Here is a 21,655-nt window from a genome sequence, read left to right on the forward strand (position 1 = left end):
AAATTAGTACGGAATATGTTAAGTAACTAAAATTTGTGAATCAAAATTGATTGGATCCTCTGACTTGAGTTCTAAGAAGGAATTTTTCAGTCAATTTATTTATGTTACTGTGCTGTTTGTTACCTAGGTGTAATTTGTATTATAATGATGAACTTTTAGTGATTAACATCCTCTTTTGATCCATTAATACTAACACTCTCAATGTTTGATTTAAATGGTATCTAAGATTCTAAATTGAAAATTATTCTGTGAAGAATCCAAGAACAGTTCAGCAACCTCCTTCCCTCATAGGAGTATCTTAATACAGACTTATTGGTGTTCAAGACCACTGAAGCATTAAGTTCTTGCTTTGGATCATAATCATGTAAACAATGCTGCAGTGAAAGAAACAGGTCTTACTGAGTTTCAAGAGAAAGTTGTATCCATTGGATTCATCAGTCTGAATAAAAAAGTTGAATTGTTATTCACCCAGATGTTTTATTTTCGAATTAATTTATTTGTAAGATGATTTAAAACTTCTGGATTATTGATTGAATTTTTCATATTCCTTTTTACATAGAGATGGAGAAATAGAAGTGCTACAATCATAGTTTGAAAAGGGAAAATTAAGAGAATAGAAAATTGTTCCATTAAAATATGGTACTTCATGTACAAAAAATGAACAGCCAGAACGTCATTATCCTTGGTTGTGGAGTTTCTAGATAAAACACTGCATTGTCAAATTTTTTTTTCTTTTTTTTTTTAAGTATTGAGAGGAGTTCTTATAGAGATCAGACAGGAAACACAATTTTAGAAGGAAAAAATTAAAAAATTGTCAGGGAAGTACATGGTGTGCTTTGTGAGAATTATTTTCTTCTGAATCAAGATGACTATAATGAAATTCTGTTCCTTATAAGTAAATAAACTAATGTGAAAAAAAAAAAAACAAGATTCCTTAAATGTTGGAGACTCACCATTAAAACCAAAATATAGTAGATCTTATCCCTTTTGGAGGTGTCCTCCTTCCCTTCCTCCTTCCTTCCTTCCTTCATCCTATTTGCTATTAGACATGGTATTTGTTTAGAAACAATTGTAACAAAACATCTTGAACTCTTAATTTTTAGTATTATTTAATATTAGGTGGAAATAATTCTTTCACTTGCATCAATAAGTTAAATAAATACAAATGGCTACAAACCTGGAATACTCAAGTCCTACAATGACTTTTATAAAGGAAAACTTGGTGAAGTTTTTAGATCATCAGTGTTTATGATGTTTTCCACTTGGTGGCTGGACATTATATGTGTACTTACCATCAGAAGATATGGTGCTCAAATAGAAAGTGTTTCTACTGTCTTGTGTCCAGGTAGTGATGACATAATTAAAATGAGGTAATGACTATCAACTTCAGCAGCATTAGCTGATGTTGTTTGTTTTGTTTTCAGCACTTTAATGGAGAAATGAAATTCTTAGTAGAATTTTAAAGACCCTAAGGAAGGATTTCAGTGAGAAAATAATAATCACTTAATGACTAGAGACTTTAGTGATGAAGTTATTGATTTTACTTCATCTGCCTTGAGCCATCTTTGCTGAGTTCTTATATCTTGGAGTAATCAGAGTATTTCTCTCCATTTGATTGAATGGCTGCATTCATTGCAGTTGCAGTTTTGAAGTAACTATAGTCTATGAACAACCTAAATATTCCTCCATTGAGGAGGAAATTGATAGTTCTTGATTTTATTAGTATGGACCCAAGGCAAGCTTCAATCATGCCAGTTCTTACACCAAAATCATTGCTCCAGGGCTGGGGGTACTGCTCAGTTCGTAGGGTGCTTGCCTATCAAGCACAAGGCCCCTGCATTCAATCCCCAGCATCCCCCCCGCAAAAAAAAAGAAAAGAAAATCATTGTTCCAAAGGGCACTCATACACTAATGCCATGTTATTAAAGTGCATCATGGCTACTTGACAGGACAGCCTCTGTTCTGCATAGTTTGGTGGGATGTACTTCCCTAGATCACACAACAGGGACAAGAGATTTTAACCACCGAAGTTGGTTAAGCTGACCAAATTCATTCCTTATCCTTAGGTTCTAACTGGACAAGATCCATTAGCCCAGGATTTTTTTTTTTTTTTAAAGAAAGACATGCATTTTATTTATAAGAATCAAAATCACAAAATAGAATAATTAATTATAGTTTGGTAGCAATTATCCTAAGCCAAGACCTTTAAAGGAAAGGTTACAGACATTGCACTGACTCATTCCTCCTAGGCAAACTGTGAAACACTTAGCCAGTATTCAAGGATTTGATTCACAGGCTATCAGAATCCAAGTCACATTTTTTTCTGTGTCATTCATTTCATTTGTTACCATTAATTGTCAGATATTCTACTCTCATGTGTCTGTGTTGGTATACTTATTACAGAGAAATTTTAATCTGTCAGTCTATAGTTTTAAGTTTAGCTTACTATGGGGATTTATTTTTCAATCTCTGGAATTCAGTACTAAAAGCTGTACAATTCTACAATTCTTATATCTTCTCTTTTTTTTTTTTTTTTTTTACCACTATGTGCTAGAGGTGTGACTTTCTTCCAATTTAAACATACTTAGCTTGTGTCCCATGCAAAATCTCTTGAATTTTACTGAAAAATGCTTTCCAAAGTTGAAGCTCACAAGGCTCTATATGACACAGCGGTGAGGAATGTGTCTTCCTGGTGATTTTACCTTGAGAACTCTATTTACAAATGTACTCTCCATGGATTGGATGCCACTAAGCACTAGTAAATGTTTTTCTGGCTGCATATCTATGAGCAAACTCTTTCCATCAACAACCAAGTGCTGCCTTATAAATTTTACCTTTTGACTCTTTGTTGTTTCCTGCTTCTGAGTTTTGTTCTAGTTTTTCTGAGTCTATAAAATTTGGACTATCATGATAGAATTTGTTTAAAGTGCATGGCTATATAGTGAAAGACTATGGACTGAAGTAGTGTGAAATGCACTTTATGGAACCCAAAGGGTGGATTGGATCAGACTGGCAATGTCATTGCCCCACGAACTGAGTGGTCCTTATGATACCATCAAATAGTAGAATGCAGTCTTTCAGTCATAGGAATTAGTTGCTACTGCCTAATGCATTTTTGGTTCTTATAATTGAAGAGTCAGAAATATATTAATCTTTATTTCATTCATGGAAAATATATTTTAGCATGAGAAGCTGTGGTTGGGGAGAAAACAGTTACACAGTGTCATCCCAGCAATGTGCAGCTAGAGATGCTGTGACAGTACCCATCTGGTGAGAAAGAAAGTCTTGGTGTCATCACCGTTGCCTGGTAACAGCATTTTTTTTCCTCATCTAGAGCTGTTTTCATTAGATTAAAGTAGATGACTTTTACTGATAATTTGAGAAGCAGGAGCTTAGAGGTAAGCTCCATGAATTTGGTTAGTAGAAAGAAAGTTCTTTTGTGAATTGTAAGGCATGTTTGATAAGATTTTCTCTTTTTAAAAGTGAATAACTGTTTACAAATTGTTAATCCGCCTGAAAGTGAATTCCCAAACCAAGCAGCAGTCATCAACTCAGAAGTTTTCATCTTTACAGCATTGTAATGTATAAAGAACATCAAGTTTTTTAAAATATGACTACATGGATTCATTTGGAGATATATAATTGTTTCTTAGAATCACAATGTCTGCTCAATTTTATATTAGTGATAATGTTTTGTCAAGAAACCAAACAGGTTTTCAAGATGGCGGCCTAGAGGGTGGCTGCATTTCGTGTTGCTCCAGGACTCAGGATTCAAGAGAGGAGATATTGGGACGCTTGGGACCAACTCAAAGCAGCCGGGTGACTCTCACCCCCTGGGGGGGCATCCCGGATGGGACGGGGGTCCCGGAACGCAGGAAACTTTGTGAAGTAGAGCTGCCGGCGAGACGCCCCTCCCCCCGCTGGAGCAGTGAACTCGGATAGCTGGGAGCGCCGTAGAGGAGGCCGCTCGGCACAGCGCTGGGACTCGGAGCAACCACTGGGGCTCCGGCGGCTGCCCGGGGGAGGAGTGGCGGGGAGAACTGTGTGGACTCAGGACACCGGGGCCTGCCCTGAGGAGGAGGAGAGGAGCGTGGCCACTTGGATTCGGAGAGACTGCACCAGAGCTGCAGGCGGTTGCCAGAGGAGAAGCTGCGCGGCGAGCTGTTTGGAATCAGAACGACGCTTCTGAACACCGGGGCCTGCCCTGAGGACGAGGAGGAAGAGGAGCGGCCGCTTGGATTCGGGTGACTACACGGGAGCTACAGGCGGTTGCCAGAGAAGGGGCTGCGTGGCGAGCGGTTTGGACTCTGACCACTTCTGAACCCCGGGGCCTGCCCGGAGGAGTAGGAGAAGGAGGAGAAGGAGCGCGGCGGGTCCTTTGGACTCGCAGTGACTGCATTAGCGCTCCAGGCGGCTGCTCAGAGGAGAAGGCGAGTGGTGAGTTGTTTGGTCTTAAAGTGACAGCTCCTGAACACAGGGGGGCTGCCTGGAGGAGAAGCGTGGTGGGACGCTTGGTCTTGAGGGGCCGCACCAGAGCTCCGGGCGGTGCCCAGAGGACCCGTGCAGCGGGTCACGTGGATTCAGAGCCACTCAGAGGGACTGCTCCTGAACACCCGGGGGGTTATCTGGAGAAGGAGGAGGAACGGGGAGGGTCACTTCGACTTGGAGTGATTGATTGCCCCAGGCTACGGGTGGTTGGTGGGAGGAGGAGGCACGAAGTGAGTTTCTTGGACTCCTAGTGACCACACCGGCATACTGGGCGGCTGTCTGGAGGAAGAGGCCTGTGGCGGGTCTCTGGGACTCAGAGCGATTGTTCGGGGCCACAGGTGGCTGCTCAGAGGAGGGGCCACGCAGCCAGGCGATTAGGTGCAGAACAGGGTCCCAGGATCTAGGAGGCTTCTGGGTGGAAGAGCCGCACAGAGACAGGCTTAGGGCGGAGCGAAGGTTCCAGGCCTATGGGCAAGTTCTCTGAGGAGGGGCAGCCTAAGGAGATTCATCTGCGAAGGGTGAGGCTCCCAGGCCCAGGAGGTAGGGCCGGGCCCCTGGAAACTTTGCAGAGGAAGGCAGCCCAGCCCAGGCAGTAGCTGTAAATTGAGGGGAACCTCTAGGAGGAAACTGACCAGCGAGACCTCCCCACTGGGTGAGTCTTCCCTGCCTGGTGAGGTTTCCCCACAAGGACAGTAAAACCAGAGACACAGGCCCAAACAGGCCTTGCCTCAGCCCACAGCCTAGGTCCCCTTTGGATGACCACTGGTCAACAAGTGGAGGCACCTCTGCCCACTAGCAGGGAATATACCCCACCTGAAGGCCACCGCTCCTAGAGAGGCAGCTTCCTTGTGGAGCACCGCATTATCAACTTCCTCCAAGACTTCAGCCTACTGAAGGCTAAGAGGGGATATATATAGAAATCTTCAGGGACATTGTAAATCAACAGAGGAAATCTGCAATATCTCAGCGGTCCACTGATATCTGAACAATATGAGAAAACAAGGAAAGAAAATGCTGCAAACAAATCTAGATGTTACATCAATAAAACCCAATGACAGCATGGCAGAAGAAATGACAGAAAAGGAGTTCAGAATGTACATAATTAAAATGATCAGAGAAGCAAACGATGAGATGAAAGAGCAAATGCAAGCATTGAATGATCGCACCAATCGACAGTTAAAAGAGCAAATACAGGAAGCAAAAGATCATTTCAATAAAGAGTTAGAGATATTGAAAAAAAACCAAACAGAAATCCTTGACATGAAGGAAACAATAAACCAAATTAAGAACTCCATAGAAAGCATATCCAATAGGATAGAACACCTGGAAGACAGAACCTCAGACATTGAAGACAAAATATTTAACCTTGAAAACAAAGTTGAACAAACAGAGAAGATGGTAAGAAATCATGAACAGAATCTACAAGAACTATGGGATATCATGAAAAGGCCAAATTTAAGAATTATTGGGATTGAGGAAGGTCTAGAGAAACAAGCCAAAGGAATGAACAACCTATTCAATGAAATAATATCAGAAAATTTCCCAAATCTGAAGAATGAAATGGAAAATCAAGTTCAAGAGGCTTACAGGACTCCAAATACACAAAATTACAACAGACCCACACCAAGGCACATTATAATGAAAATACCTAACATACAAAATAAAGACAGAATTTTAAAGGCTGTGAGAGAAAAGAACCAAATTACATTCAGGGGGAAACCAATACGCATATCAGCAGATTTTTCAATCCAGACCCTAAAAGCTAGAAGGTCCTGGAACAACATTTTTCAAGCCCTGAAAGAAAATGGATGCCAACCAAGAATCTTATACCCAGCAAAACTTACCTTCAAATTTGACGATGAAATAAAATCCTTCCATGATAAACAAAAGCTAAAAGAATTTACAAAAGGAAAGCCAGCATTAGAGAACATTCTCAACAAAATATTCCATGAGGAAGAGATGAAAAACAAAGAAGCAAATCAGCAAAGGGAGGAATTATCCTAAAGGAATTGTCAAATAAAGGAGGAAACAAGTTGTGTCAAACAAATAAATAAACAAAATTTTAAAAATGAACCAAATGACCGGGAAACCAAATCATTTCTCTATAATAACCCTGAATGTTAATGGCCTGAATTCATCAATCAAAAGACATAGACTGGCAGACTGGATTAAAAAGAAAGATCCAACAATATGTTGCCTGCAAGAGACTCACCTCATAGAAAAACCCATAGATTAAAGGTGAAAGGATGGGGGAAAACATACCATGCACATGGACTCAGCAAAAAAGCTGGAGTATCCATCCTCATTTCCGATAATGTGGACTTCAAGCCAAAGTTAGTCAGAAGGGATAAAGAAGGTCATTTCATACTGCTTAAGGGAAGCATAAATCAGCAAGATATAACAATCATAAACATCTATGCCCCAAACTGTGGCTCATCTATGTATGTCAAACAAATCCTTCTCAATTTCAGAAACCAAATAGACCACAACACAATAATACTAGGTGATTTTAACACGCCTCTCTCACCACTGGACAGATCTTCCAGACAAAAATTGAACAAAGAAACCATAGATCTCAACAACACAATCAATAATTTAGACTTAACGGACATTTATAGAATATACCATCCAACCAAGAGTGAATACACTTTCTTCTCAGCAGCACATGGATCCTTCTCTAAAATAGACCATATATTATGCCACAAAGCTAATGTTAGCAAATACAAGAAGATAGAGACACTAGCATGTATTCTATCAGATCATAATGGATTGAAGTTAGAAATAAATGAAAGAGTAAAACACAGAAACTATTCCAACATCTGGAGATTAAACAATATGCTATTATATGATGAATGGATAACAGAAGATATTAGGAAGGAAATTAAAAAATTCTTAGAGGTAAATGAGAACAAAGAAACATCATATCAAAATCTCTGGGACACTATGAAAGCAGTACTTAGAGGGAAATTTATTTCATGGAGCGCATTTAATAAAAGAAGTAAAACTCAACAAATAAACAACCTAACACTACAGCTCAAAGCCTTAGTAAAAGAAGAACAGAACAGCACCAAAAGTAGTAGAAGACAGGAAATAGTTAAACTCAGAGCTGAAATCAATGAAATTGAAACAAAAGAAACAATACAAAAAATTGACAAAATAAATAGTTGGTTCTTCGAAAAAATAAACAAAATTGATAAACCTTTAGCTACACTAACAAAGAGAAGACGAGAGAAAACCCAAATCACTAAAATTCGGAATGAACAAGGAAATATCACAACAGACAGGATGGAAATACAAAACATAATTAGAAGCTATTTTGAAAATCTATACTCCAACAAAATAGAAAATTTCGAAGACATCAACAGGTTTCTAGAGACATATGAATTGCCTAAACTGAATGAGGAGGACATAAACAATTTAAATAGACCAATTTCAAGTACTGAAATAGAAGAAGTCATCAAAAGCCTACCAACAAAGAAAAGTCCGGGACCAGATGGGTTCTCAGCCGAGTTCGACAAAACCTTTAAGGAAGAGCTCATTCCAATACTTCTCAAAGTATTCCATAAAATAGAAGAGGAGGGAACCCTCCCAAACTCATTCTATGAAGCCAATATCACACTGATACCTAAACCAGACAGAGACTCATCAAGGAAAGAAAATTTCAGACCAATATCCTTAATGAACATCGACGCAAAAATTCTCAACAAAATTTTAGCAAATCACATACAAAAACATATTAAAAAGATAGTGCACCATGATCAAGTGGGTTTCATCCCAGGGATGCAAGGTTGGTTCAACATCAGGAAATCAATAAACGTAATTCACCATATTAATAGACTTAAAGTCAAGAATCACATGATTATTTCAATAGATGCAGAAAAAGCATTTGATAAAATACAGCACCCCTTCATGCTCAAAACACTAGAAAAAATAGGGATAGTGGGAACATTCCTTAACATTGTAAAGGCCATTTATGCTAAGCCCATGGCTAATATCATTCTAAATGGTGAAAAACTGAAAGCATTCCCCCTAAAAACTGGAACAAGGCAGGGATGCCCTCTTTCACCACTTCTATTCAACATCGTTCTTGAGACTCTGGCCAGAGCAATTAGACAAACCAAAGAAATTAAAGGGATACGAATTGGAAAAGAAGAACTCAAACTATCCCTGTTCGCTGATGACATGATTATATATTTAGAGGAACCGGGAAATTCCACCAGAAAACTCTTAGAACTCATAAGTGATTTCAGTAAAGTAGCAGGTTACAAGATCAATGCCCATAAATCCAACGCATTTTTATACATAAGTGATGAATCTTCAGAAAGAGAAATTAGGAAAACTACCCCATTCACAATAGCCTCGAAAAAAATAAAATACTTGGGAATCAATCTCACAAAAGAGGTGAAAGACCTCTACAATGAGAACTATACAACACTAAAGAAAGAAATTAAAGAACACCTTAGAAGATGGAAAGATCTTCCATGTTCTTGGATAGGAAGAATTAATATTGTCAAAATGGCCATACTACCTAAAGTGCTATACAAATTCAATGCAATTCCAATTAAAATCCCAATTGTGTACCTTACAGAAATAGAGCAAGCAATTATGAAATTCATCTGGAAGAATAAGAAACCCAGAATAGCTAAAGCAATCCTTAGCAGGAAGAGTGAAACAGGGGGTATTGCAATACCAGATCTTCAACTCTACTACAAAGCAATAGTAACAAAAACGGCATGGTATTGGTACCAAAATAGAAAGGTAGATCAATGGTACAGAATAGAGGACATGGACACAAACCCAAATAAATACAATTTTCTCATACTAGACAAAGGGGCCAAAAATATGCAATGGAGAAAAGATAGCCTCTTCAACAAATGGTGCTGGGAGAATTGGAAATCCATATGCAACAGAATGAAACTAAACCCATATCTCTCACCATGCACGAAACTAAACTCAAAATGGATGAAGGACCTCGGAATCAGACCAGAGACCCTGCATCTTATAGAAGAAAAAGTAGGTCCAAATCTTCACCTTGTTGGTCTAGGACCAGACTTCCTTAACAGGACTCCCATAGCACAAGAAATAAAAGCTAGAATCAACCACTGGGATAGATTCAAACTAAAAAGCTTTCTCTCAGCAAAGGAAACTATCAGCAATGCGAAGAAAGAGCCTACAGAGTGGGAGAATATCTTTGCCAATCATACTTCAGATAGAGCACTAATCTCCAGAATCTATAAAGAACTCAAAAAACTCTACTCCAAGAATTCAAATAGTCCAGTCAACAAATGGGCTAAGGAAATGAATAGACACTTCACAGAAGAAGATCTACAAGCAATCAACAAACATATGGAAAAATGTTCAACATCTCTAGTAATAAGAGAAATGCAAATCAAAACCACCCTAAGATTCCATCTCACCCCAATTAGAATGGCGATTATCAAGAATACGAGCAACAACAGGTGTTGGCGAGGATGTGGGGAGAAAGGTACACTCATACACTGCTGGTGGGGCTGCAAATTAGTGCAGCCACTGTGGAAAGCAGTGTGGAGATTCCTTAGAAAACTTGAAATGGAACCACCATTTGACCCAGCTATCCCACTCCTTGGCCTATACCCAAAGGACTTAAAATCTGCATACTACAGAAATACAGCCACATCAATGTTCATAGCTGCTCAATTCACAATAGCCAGACTGTGGAACCAACCTAGATGCCCTTCAATTGATGAATGGATAAAGAAACTGTGGTATATATATACAATGGAATATTACTCAGCCATAAAGAATGATAAAATTATGACATTTGCAGGCAAATGGATGAAATTGGAGAATATCATGCTAAGTGAGATAGGCCGATCTCAAAAAGCCAAAGGACAAATGATATCGCTGATAAGTGGAGGATGACACATAATGGGGGGGAGGGAAGGGTTAGAGTTAGGGTTACGGAGGGGGGCAAGTATGGAGGAAGGAACTACTGTATAGAGGGTAAAGAGGGGTGGGAGGGGTGGGGGAAAGGGAAAAAATAACAGAATGAATCAAACAACATTGCTCTATGTAAATTTATGATTACACAAATGGTATGCCTTTACGCCATGTACAAACAGAGAAACAACATGTATCCCATTTGTTTACAATAAAAAAAAAAAAAAGAAAGAAAGAAACCAAACACTGGGAAATTGATTAATAAAATAGTTGGTTTGGTCTTTGAAATATTACCTATTCAAATTCTCCTGCCCTTGGCAAGGTTCACATTTAATCTACCCTAGAAAGGTGCAGATATGTCATGTTGTTATAGATCTTCACAAGGGCAAGAGTTTCTTAACCTTTCCTTGAGGAATATTACTGTCTAGAAATTGGATTTTCTCTGTATCATGCAAAGTCCTGCACTGGGGCCCACTGTCCACACAAAATAGTTCACAATTCCTCTTTTGCTGTCAATTTTAATTTGGAAAACAGCAGATGGCTATGCTTCTTGGAAAAGCAATGTGGTAGTCAAGAGTGATATTGAATTATGATAACACTGTATATAAATCCTTGTTCAATCACTTACTCTGTAGTTGTGGGCAAGTCCTTGATGTTCTGCTTATGAGTTTCCTCATGAGTTTCATGGAAAGCTCTAAATAAAGTGAAATATGCACAAGCAACCTAGCAGAGTCCCTGATCTCTAGTCAACACTCCATTTGCATTATTTTCCTTTGCCCATCTTTTCTGTGAATAACCCTTCATGAATGTAAAGGTCATTTAACATCCTGGCCTATGGATATTTCATATTCAAGAAACCTTAGAATGTAAGAGCTCTGTTTATCCACTGAGTTTAATTTCCTCGAGTCAACTCACTTATTAACATCAGAGCTAGAATTCTCATTGTTCTGTGTGGTCCAGGTTCTCTTGGTATGTTTTATCTCATGCTCTCATTAATTCAGCATTTCTTATCCAATTGAACTGCAGGCTATTTATGGGCTTCTTCATTAAGTCATCCACAGTGTCCTGGTAAGAGAGTAGGATAAGACCAGTGTCTCAGAGCTTGAATTAATGGTTTGCTTCCAGTACAAAATTAGGTTGCTTTGAATTAAGTATTTTAAACTACAATTGCACCATCCCCTGAACACAAAGATTAAATTGATTTTCTTTCACCAGTGTACATCTCACTGTTTCTGCTTTCTTTTTGCTACCACCATTCAAGTTATTTATAGCTCACTGTATAGATTCAGAGGTGGAGAGAATGATTTCTGTACAAATTGCCTCTCTTCCCATCATGATGCTATGATTAATGTGGCTCAGCAGTACCAGGCTGCTGAATTGATTTCTTTCTAGTACTTCAGATTTCAACATGGGCTACCATCTTCTCAATTCACTTTGCCAAACTGTAGTGTTTCCAGAACCACGACAGATGCAGCAGGAGCCCCATATTTACTGAATTGGACATCTGAAGTTGCCACCATGTCCTTTCTCTTAATTTTCACTCACATCTACTCTTTCTGTATTGTCTTTAATTTTCAAACCAAAACCTTGTGGTTTAACCTGGACCTCTTTCTCTTTTCCCATATTTCAACAATAATCAAGACTTTTTCATGCAGAGTATTTGATCATACCTTCCCTGTATCAGACTGCTAACATCTTACTGATTTATTGTTCTGGGTTTGGATTATTAAATTAGTTCTCCAGCTAGTGCATGTGGAGATGTTTCTATAAAGTAATTCTGAGTGAATTAATTGCCTCTACTAAACTCATTGTTCCTGATCTGATATCCAAATTTCTTTACATGGCATGGAAAGTATTTAATAATCTGCCTCTGCTTACCTCTTTCACTTTTTCTTTCATCTTTCTTAATCTACTTGCTGCTACCAGGCTTTGCTCTGCTGGATAACGTGAGGTCCCTTGTTGCTTTCATGCCAGAACCTTCACACGTGTCACTGGTATACTATTCCACCTTTTTCCCCTAAAAGAAATGTCTTTCAGTGAGTAGAATATACTCAACAAATACTTACTGAAGGGCTGACCTTTGAATATCATTCCAGAAATAAGAAAAGTTTGTAATAGAATTGTTAACAGTAGCATACAATCTCTCCCTTCTTGAAGTTCTCTATTGCTCCTTCTCTTTGATTCCTTTGGGGACTGCATTCTGTGATTTGCCTATTTATTTCTAAAGAGTCCTGATCTTAATAATGTGAACTGTAGCCTAAAATGATGTCAGAAATTTGTATTTACTAACCAGCAAACATTTCTTTAGCACAAAATGTCAGGGACTGGATTATTTGGCCCTGATGATACAAATGACTCTCAGGCACACAGAAGAAAAAAAACATGGTTTTAGCTGCAGGCTAGGAGAATACTTTATGTAACTATATGCACAACTATTTTTGAGCATTGCATTGTATCTTCTAAAAAAAGATTTTGTAATATTTTAATGGAAAAAGTTCTGAGTATTTATTGCTACATAAAAAATGTTGTACCAAAAGCTAAAGGATCAACAAAAGGATCATATCATGATTTTGTGGATCTGGTGTTCTGTGTATATAGAAACAACTTAGTATTCAGTGTTGAGTTGGTTGGTTCAGAGGATCTGAGGTGACTTTATTCTAATTACTGTAGATGACAGGAGGGCTGGATTCACCTAAGACTATTGACTGGAATTGCTGCCCACAGCAGCAATTGGAGGACTCAGGGTAGTAGAGTCCACTGTGCCTGGAAGCTAAAACTAAGGAACCCCCAGAGATAGTGCTTACCTGTGCCTGGAATCTGACAGTATCCACATCACTGTTGACAAAGTAGTAAAAAAGCAATCACAAATTAAAGAGAGGAGACATAGAACCCACTTCTTAGTAGGAATAATATTGAAGAATTTTGGCCATAATTAACCTACCACTGTGCATAAATTGAAAAGTTGTGGGTTTAGCTTTTGGGACTCTTCGTAATTTATACTTTACTTATCATTCAGGAATAACTTTGGTTAATATTTTAATGTGTATCTTGCCTAGATGTATACTGTGACTCAGCGCATGTTACAAACCAAAAAATGTATCCTATTGTACATTCTGTTTTACAACATCTTTCTTGAGAATATCTTATGAGAATTATTTTCGATCAGTAGACAGTCTTTTATGATGGTTGAATGGCTTTTGCATTATTCCCTAATATCAAATCATTCCTATTTTTGAACAGTCTTCTAAACTCAAACAATACTGTGAGGAACATTCTTGTCACTGTATATGATCTACAAGTATCTCCTTGTATACATCCCTTAAAGTGAAATAATTGGGTTAAAATTATGTGGGTTATTTTTTTTTTTAGAACTTTTTATAAGAGTTGCCAAACTGCCTTTCAGAAATGCATAGGTAGATAGATAGATAACAAAATGATTATTTTTAATTTGTGTGGGCCATCTACCCACACAATCTGTCTCTCTCTACCACTTAACTGGGTCCTAATGCTTCTGCCAATCTTATGACTTCTCATAAGAACTGGTTTCTGATGTACAGGCAGTCACAGGATTTATTACCCAGGCATTCTAATGTAGGTTCTCTCTCTCTGCCTTTCCTATCATTCATCTTGAAGCAGACCAGATGCTCCCACCCAAAAAGACCCTTGACACAATTAAACTTCTCCAAAGACCCTCACCACAATTGTTCTTGTTAACAAAATATCAGTCAAGATCTCTGCAGAAGGGTTCCATGTGGCTAGATGTCCTATTTCCTGTTGCTCTGCTCTGCCTTGCAAAAGCCAAGTTTGGCCACAGTCCTGTAACTGTTCTAAGAAATGTAACAAAAAGCACTCAAAGGAAAAAAAAATTACTTTCATGCAGACTCCTCCTGCACATGAACCTCCAAGCCCCGCCCAACCCCAACAGACTCACTGGGTATAAAGTTCAAAGAATTTCTAGACTTATTATTCAGAGGAGAATGTTTTAGGCTATTCAGTAGCCTCTCTGGGCCCTGCAGTTAATAAACTTGCTTCCTGAAAATTCATCGGGTGTCCAGCCTCTTCTGTCCTACTTTAATCTCTCTGGAAACCCAAATATAATAAATCTGGCCATAAAATCTTTGAAGTAGTCTGAAATGATCTTTCCCTTCACTCTATCTCTGACCTTATTTCCTATTTATACTTTCATCATTTACCCTGCTTTAACACATTGGTTGCTCCATTGTCCTAGAACACTTTAGGAAAAGCCTACCTTGAAACCTTTTCTTTCAAGAGTCCCTCTTTCTAGATATTTCTTTCCCTTGTCCTCACTTCTTTCAGGTGTTGACTCAAAGGTCGTTTTCTTGAGCAGGGAGATCATTCCTGCCCAAACAATATAAAATTACAGTGCTTTCATGACATTTCATAGTCTGTCTATGCTTTCTTTCTTTCTTTTTTTTTTCCTAAGCATTATCACTCTTTAACATATATTTTAATTTTGTATATTGTATGTTGTTTGTCTCCCCAACTAGAATGTGAACTCCATGAAGGTAGGGGTTTGAGTCACTTTGGTTTATTGCTATATCCTCATATCCTTAGTTCTTAAAATAGCAGCTAACGCATCATAACTGCTCCATAAATGTTGGCTAATAAGTGTATTGTACCACCTCTGCTTCCATTTGCAGATGTGAGATGCTGGGATTAATTCTTCTGTAAGGAGTTTTCTTTCTCTGTTGAAATTCAGTCTGGGTGACCTACAAACCCTTTGTCTTCTTTATGACAACTTTGGGGTGATGAACTTGCCTATTCTATTCATCTCCTTCTTTGAAATAACTGTGGAGTAGGAAAAACTTTAAGTTTTGTTTTACTAAGTCTCCATATTTATCATATGTAAAAAGAATATTTCTCATATTTTCTTCCTATAGTCTTATGGTTGGATTAAAAGCTATAATATGAACAAAATAAACCCATTTAGCAATGTACATAGCATAATCATATTTGAAATATTATGTCTGTTAGTTCTCTTCCTTTTTTCTCCCTTTAGTTAGAAGTTTTTTAAGGAAAATTCAGTTGGGTGGCAACTCCCTATGCAGCAGCGTGAGGCAGTAAAGATTCTATGATATTTCTCTATTGGCTTCCACTGAAGAATGAGATAAATATATCCACGTGACACTCTTCACAGACGTCAGATCCCTGCCATCCTCCTACTGGATGTCTCTTATCTAGAGAGATTGTGTTGGTGATTTGCTCAATTTTGTTTCTCTGAGGTTAGATATCTTTGTAAAGGTTTCTCCAAATGCAGTTTTCAATTCTCTTCCTCAAGGAGAATGTTCTAGTTTGTTTAATGTAGCTATTTTCCATTCACAGCATGACATCTGTACTTCCTCTCTCCCTAGATAACTGCTCGCCAGTTAATTACAGCCTGGGTCGTATGAAGCAGATGTTTTAGGAACATCTTTGAGATGGGGCTCCGGGAGCCCTTAGGATGTTAGTCAAGAACTGTAACTTGAGGAGTTTCTCAAGTGCAGAAGTCCATTCTGCCCTTGGCCAGCTTGGGAGACTGGGTGGGTTTGAGTCCATGTGTAGGGAGGTGTGCCACATGTGTGTATGCTTGTGCTGCAGATGGATCAGTCTTCAGTCCCAGGATGTTCCAAGGTACAAAGAGAAATCAAAGTGTCTATGATGGCTTTTCTCATCCTGCTCTTATCCTACCTTCAACTTCTTATTGTAGTTGGAGTCCTGGGAACTGCCATTTTTTTTTTTTTTTTTTTTTTTCTGATGGCATCTGCTGTACTTCAGTAGCATTAGCACTCTTTCTAATATCCAAATAAATTTCAAAATAAGGTCAATAGGACATTTGAATCACCAGTGTTCAAAGCATAAAGTTATTTCATCTACTTCAAGTAACCTGCATGGATCATCCTTTTCAGTGCCCCTAAAATCTAGAGTCAAGTTAATTATACAGCAAAACACACTTTTTATAGCTGTATTGTAATCATAAACTAACAAAACAGCTGAAGGTTAAAAGACTATAAATAAACAATCTCTATACAAAGATGTTTGAGGATCTCAGGAGGTGCGAGTGTCAGCCTACTCAGGCAAGGATGGTGACAGTGTCTAGCTGATCCATCCATGCATCTCCACTTAGGACTGTGCTTACTTCTCACTCCCTACCTGCACTCACCTTCTCCCAGTGGGATAAGAACAGAGTGTGGACAGCTTGTATAGTAATTTACAGGGAGACGGGACCAAGCTTGATGCAGTTTGAGTTTGGTGTTAAGAGGTGTTTTTCATTGGTTTTTCTTTAGGCAGCAGGTACTGGGGCCATTGGTAGGTACCACGGTGGTTCACTTGTAGATTCCAGAGCCACCTGTTGACAAGTAGTGGATGCCTTCTGGTATCAAGAACTGCAGAGAGTTTGAACTCCATATAATGGGCGTGCCCCTCTTCATAAACTGAACTAGGCAAAAAATACTTTCAAAAGAAGCTGATTTAGCAGCTACCTTCCACCAGTGTTGGAAGAGAGACAGAAGCATGTTGAAGGGGTGGTCTCCTTTCCTAAGGCATCCTCATAGTCTGCTCCTACAGGGAACAGAACTTGGTATCCTGTGGACCTTTGAGCAGTTCACTCCACAAGATTGCTTTCTGTCATCACCCCTGCTTTTGTCTCTCAAATCAATTTTGCAGGAGAGCTGAGATGAATACCTAGATATTCAAAAACACAAGATGAAATAGGACAAAGGAGAAAACGCTGTCAACCCTTCTAACCATGTGGATTTCCTTCTGTGCTTTGATTGTGCTGTGGGGTAAATGGGCAGGGTATGGCCTGGCTATGGAATGCCACTTCAATAGGCACTTTCCCATTTTTTGTCATGGTATAAAACTATTTGGGAACTCACTGTTAAAACATCAGAAATATCTAATTCCGGTGATTTGCTCAGCCTCAACCGTGACCATACGGCTTAGCATCCTAAGCACTAGACTGTGACTTAGGAACTGTTTTCATGTTCAAGAGTCTATCTTCTGTTATTGATGTCAGATGAGCCACCATCCATAAAATGTGAATAATAAACTGAACTACTCTGGAAGGTAAGGAACAGTCATAAATTCGTCCCATCATTCTAAGGTGATATAAATGTATGATATATTATGGTGCAGAACATGGAGGAAAGAATACATTCTGCATATTTAGAAAGATGGATGTTTTTCTAATTTTTTGGATGACTTTGGATATGATTGGTTTGGCAGTTAATCCCTTGAGGATATTTTTGTGTGTGTTTGTGAGTATAATATTAAGACTGTAGTTCCCAAACTTTTCAATATTAATATCCTCTTATCATCTCCCTCCATTCATATACATTTTGTATCTTTAAGATTTTGGATACTCCAAATTTGTATTCATGTATAATAAAAGCATTCTTCCTTAAAAATGATCACTTTTAGAACTATGGTTATCAGGAAATAGCTGCTACTATTCTGGCTGTTTTAACTTGAGATGGAGAAAAGAAATTTAACACTTTTGTTAGTCTATGCAGGCTTATCATAACTTTATGATCTTGATGAAATAGTACAGCAAGAACATATGCCTTCCTATGTTTGGGGGCTTCTAGACATGCAGGTTCTCAGACTCAGGACAAGTTGCTAAAGCACAGATATATTCAGTGTGAGATGCAGGGTTTCTAGGCAAGAGCAGTTGTCAGGAAATTAAAGCATGACATTATTCACAAATTTATTCTTTTAAAAATTGTATGGCTATTTATTCCAGAGAACAAGCTACAAATACATGAAAGTTTTAACCCTGAGCTGTAATTTATAACGATAAACATAGTAACTTAAGTGTGTCAAGAGAAAGCATCTTTCTAGTGATCCAGCTTTTAATTGTGTTGTAAAACCTTCACAGTTCCATCATGTTCCATTCTTCATGCCTCCTGATTTACCACCAAGCATAGTAGAGCAGTCTGTCTCCTCTTTAGAAGAAACACTACTATATGCATTATTATAAATATATATCTTTAAGTTTGAAAACTATAAAACATTATAAATTATTGTATTTTTCATTTTTAAATAACGTATTTGAATTATTCATCTCTTACTAGTGCAACTAAAGTGTGAGGCAAACTAGGATGAGTTAGAGTGTCCATGCAATTGAAGAAGCTTTACAATTCCACATTGAAGCATTGCATGATAAACTGCATTTCTTTTTTTCAGAAACTGGATCCCCAATTACAGCATCATGCATTGGATTAGGTAACTCTAAAACACCTCCTCCAGGACAAGCAGGAAAATGTGTTCCAGGATACAATGGTAAGAAATGACTATGATCATTTTAAATATGTAATGTTAATAAATTCGATATTTTCCTGCACCTAGTGTGTACTGTATTTTATGAAGCATTCTATGTACTTAGTGAGTATTTCATTGAATGAATGCCTTGTATTAAATATGAATGTCTTGATTTTTACTGTCAAAAGTAACATTGTCTTCCAGGGACATGTTCTAACTAAATGTTGTAATAGCCAAGATAACAGTACCATTTATAAGGAATTTGAAGAACGTGGTGTGAAATGACTATGTGAAACATGTGCTATGTGCTCAGTATTTGTGTACATCATTTCATTAGTACTGAAGTATATTTACTTTAGAGACACTATAACCATTTAGAGATCAGTAACCTGATCCCCAGAGAGACTAAATAACTTGCCTTGCGTAGCCCAACTGGTTAGTTCCTCAGGACAGTGCAAGCCACTGTGTTTTATTTCATTTGTTTCCTTGCTTTTATTACAAAACTGGCTGTTGATTTCATAACATATACTACTCTGAATTAGGCATGAGGACAAGGCTTTTGAATCTTGTTGGCTGAAAATAAGAGTAAGAGTTCTATTACTTTTTTCTGGTATTGGGGATTGAATGTAGGGGTGCTGTACTGCTAAGCTACATCTCTGACCCTTTTCATTTCTATTTTGAGACAAGGTGTCACTAAATTGTTGAGGCTGGCCTTAAACTTGCAATTTTTCTGCCTCAGCTTCCCAATTTACAGGTATGCACCACTGTGCCAGACAAGTAAAGATTCTCAAAGAAGACATTTCTTTGATGCTGGCTTTATGTAATAGAGATATATTTTTTCTATTTGTTCTAAAATTTATAGTAGGCATCATAATAGGTGAATAATTTCCCTTGGGCTCCATTCCCTACATATATAAATTTACAAGTCATCTAACTTTTCAAACATTCAGTTTTCATACTTCTGAATAAGAATAACACTTTCTAGGGCTGTTGAATTGTGATATTACTCTGCAAAGCATTAACACAGTGCCTGGTCAATAGAAAGAGGGAACAAGTCTTAGCTAGTATTACTACTGATATTTCAGAGAAACCAGACTATTTGACTTTGACTCACATTAATTTTATTTATTTATTCATTCACTTCATAGACAAAGAAAGTGAGATACAGAGATTATGTCATTCGGGTAAGGTCATACTATTTAGCTCAATAGTTTTTATGAGGAAAAGTTAAATTTAGGGGATAGAGTGTGATTTGGGAGGGAATACTGGGGATTGAATCTAGGGCTTTGCAAACAGTAGGGAAGCACTCTGCCAGTGAGCAACACCCACAACCCTCACAGTATGATTCTTAAATATGTTTTATATTTTCATGTAAATTACAAAATTTCTCTAATATAAAAATATTGCATTTTCTTCCTCGAACAATGTCTACTTTGGGAAACCCAGCTCATTTAGTTTAAACTAGCAGTCTATATTTATAAAAAGACACTTTATATTCTTTATTCAGGATATATATATAGACAGTGACTTCTGTAGCCATAGACAGGTGAACCCAGATTTAGTGAAATCCTCCATTTGAACAGTTCTGTCATCCCTGTTCCTTTTATCAGAAAAGTTGCTTTTGTGTTGAGACATTTTTGGGGTCGCCAATGTGAGAGATGTTAAACATGTTCCCTTCAGTATTTCTGTTCCACTTTTATATCCAGTTGTAAGAAAGAGTGAGACTTTGATGCCTCATAGAACTTCAGTGCAAAGTTTCTGATTGTCTGAAAGCCATTTGCTTGCAGATAAGTTAAACTCTCATAACCCAAGAATCAGTCACTTTGTGATGATTTTTTATGTTTTGTGGTTATTTCAGAATTCAAGAGCACAATGTAATATTCAACATTATCATACAAAAGCAAGATAATTTTGGAGAAAGAAAGGAAATGCTTTCTAAGTAAAAAAAAACTTAAATGTGATATAACACTTACTTTTACTTCATTGAGTACCTTATGCAAGCTTGTCACTTTACTTTCATCCCCCAGTACAGTAATTTTTTCTTTTTTCTTACTTTCTTTCTTTTTTTTTTGCTACTGGAGATTGAACTTAGAGGCACTTAATCACTAAGCCACATCTCAAGTCCTTATGTATATTTTATTTAGAGACAGGATCTCCCTGAGTTGCTGAGGGCTTTGCTAAGTTGCTGAAGCTGGCCTTTGAACCAGCAATCCTCCTGCCTCAACCTCCCAAGCTGCTCCCCAAGTAATTCTTATGCCAAAACAATAAGAAAAGAGTTACTCCTTTATGACAGGTAGGAAAACTGAAGGGGCAATACAGCATGCTCAGGTCACATAGCCATTTCACTACTGTCCTGAGATTTAGGGAAATAAAGATAAATTAGGCATGGCCTCCATCCCTCGTGAATTCACAAGCTAGTGAAATACAAATACTCATAACTCTACTGATTGTCAAAATAGTATGTAAACAAAGTGCTGCAGGAGCACAAAGATGGGAGCACTTTATTATTGATGGGCCCAATGCCCTCTTCTTCTCATAGCTGCTTATGGTTGAATGATCTGTGTGAACAGAGCCACACAAAGACCCCATTGAAGCCTAGATGATACTGATGTGTCTTTGTGTTTAGTTTGCAGTGAGGGGTACTGAATGTGGACACAAGCTTAGAATAAATACTTTCAGGGTTTTATCAAGACAGCACAGAAAACATTTGGATAATATTTCAGAAGATTAAATTCAAGTAATTTAAATCTCATAAGTGAAGTGAATATTAAGACAAATCAGAATAAGTGTTTTTTTGTGCTTTTAAATGCTTTATTTTTATTCTGTGTACTATTTTTGGAGTATTTTAAAAATTTATTTCAAGTTTTGAAAATATGAACATATTTTTAATGTTCTTAACCTACTAGAAGGGTATAAGCAAATAAAGATTATGAAGTATTTATATACTAACAAATTTGAAATACAGTGCCTTTAAGGGTGATTATGAAGG

General features: G+C 37.8%; 1 protein-coding gene across 5 annotated transcripts in view; it reads left to right on the forward strand.

Annotated features, from left to right (window-relative positions):
• ACSS3 (acyl-CoA synthetase short chain family member 3) overlaps window positions 1-21,655 on the forward strand; it is a 167,388-nt gene that overhangs the window by 109,718 nt on the left and 36,015 nt on the right. For all 5 annotated transcript variants that reach the window (XM_079140420.1, XM_079140423.1, XM_079140419.1 and 2 more), the window contains one exon: window positions 18,592-18,687. In XM_079140420.1, the coding sequence (XP_078996546.1) occupies window positions 18,592-18,687 (96 nt within the window). The remainder of the gene's footprint in view (window positions 1-18,591; window positions 18,688-21,655) is intronic.

This window comes from Sciurus vulgaris (genome assembly GCF_902686455.1).
Source record: "Sciurus vulgaris genome assembly, chromosome: 5".
Classification (NCBI taxonomy): domain Eukaryota; kingdom Metazoa; phylum Chordata; class Mammalia; order Rodentia; family Sciuridae; genus Sciurus; species Sciurus vulgaris.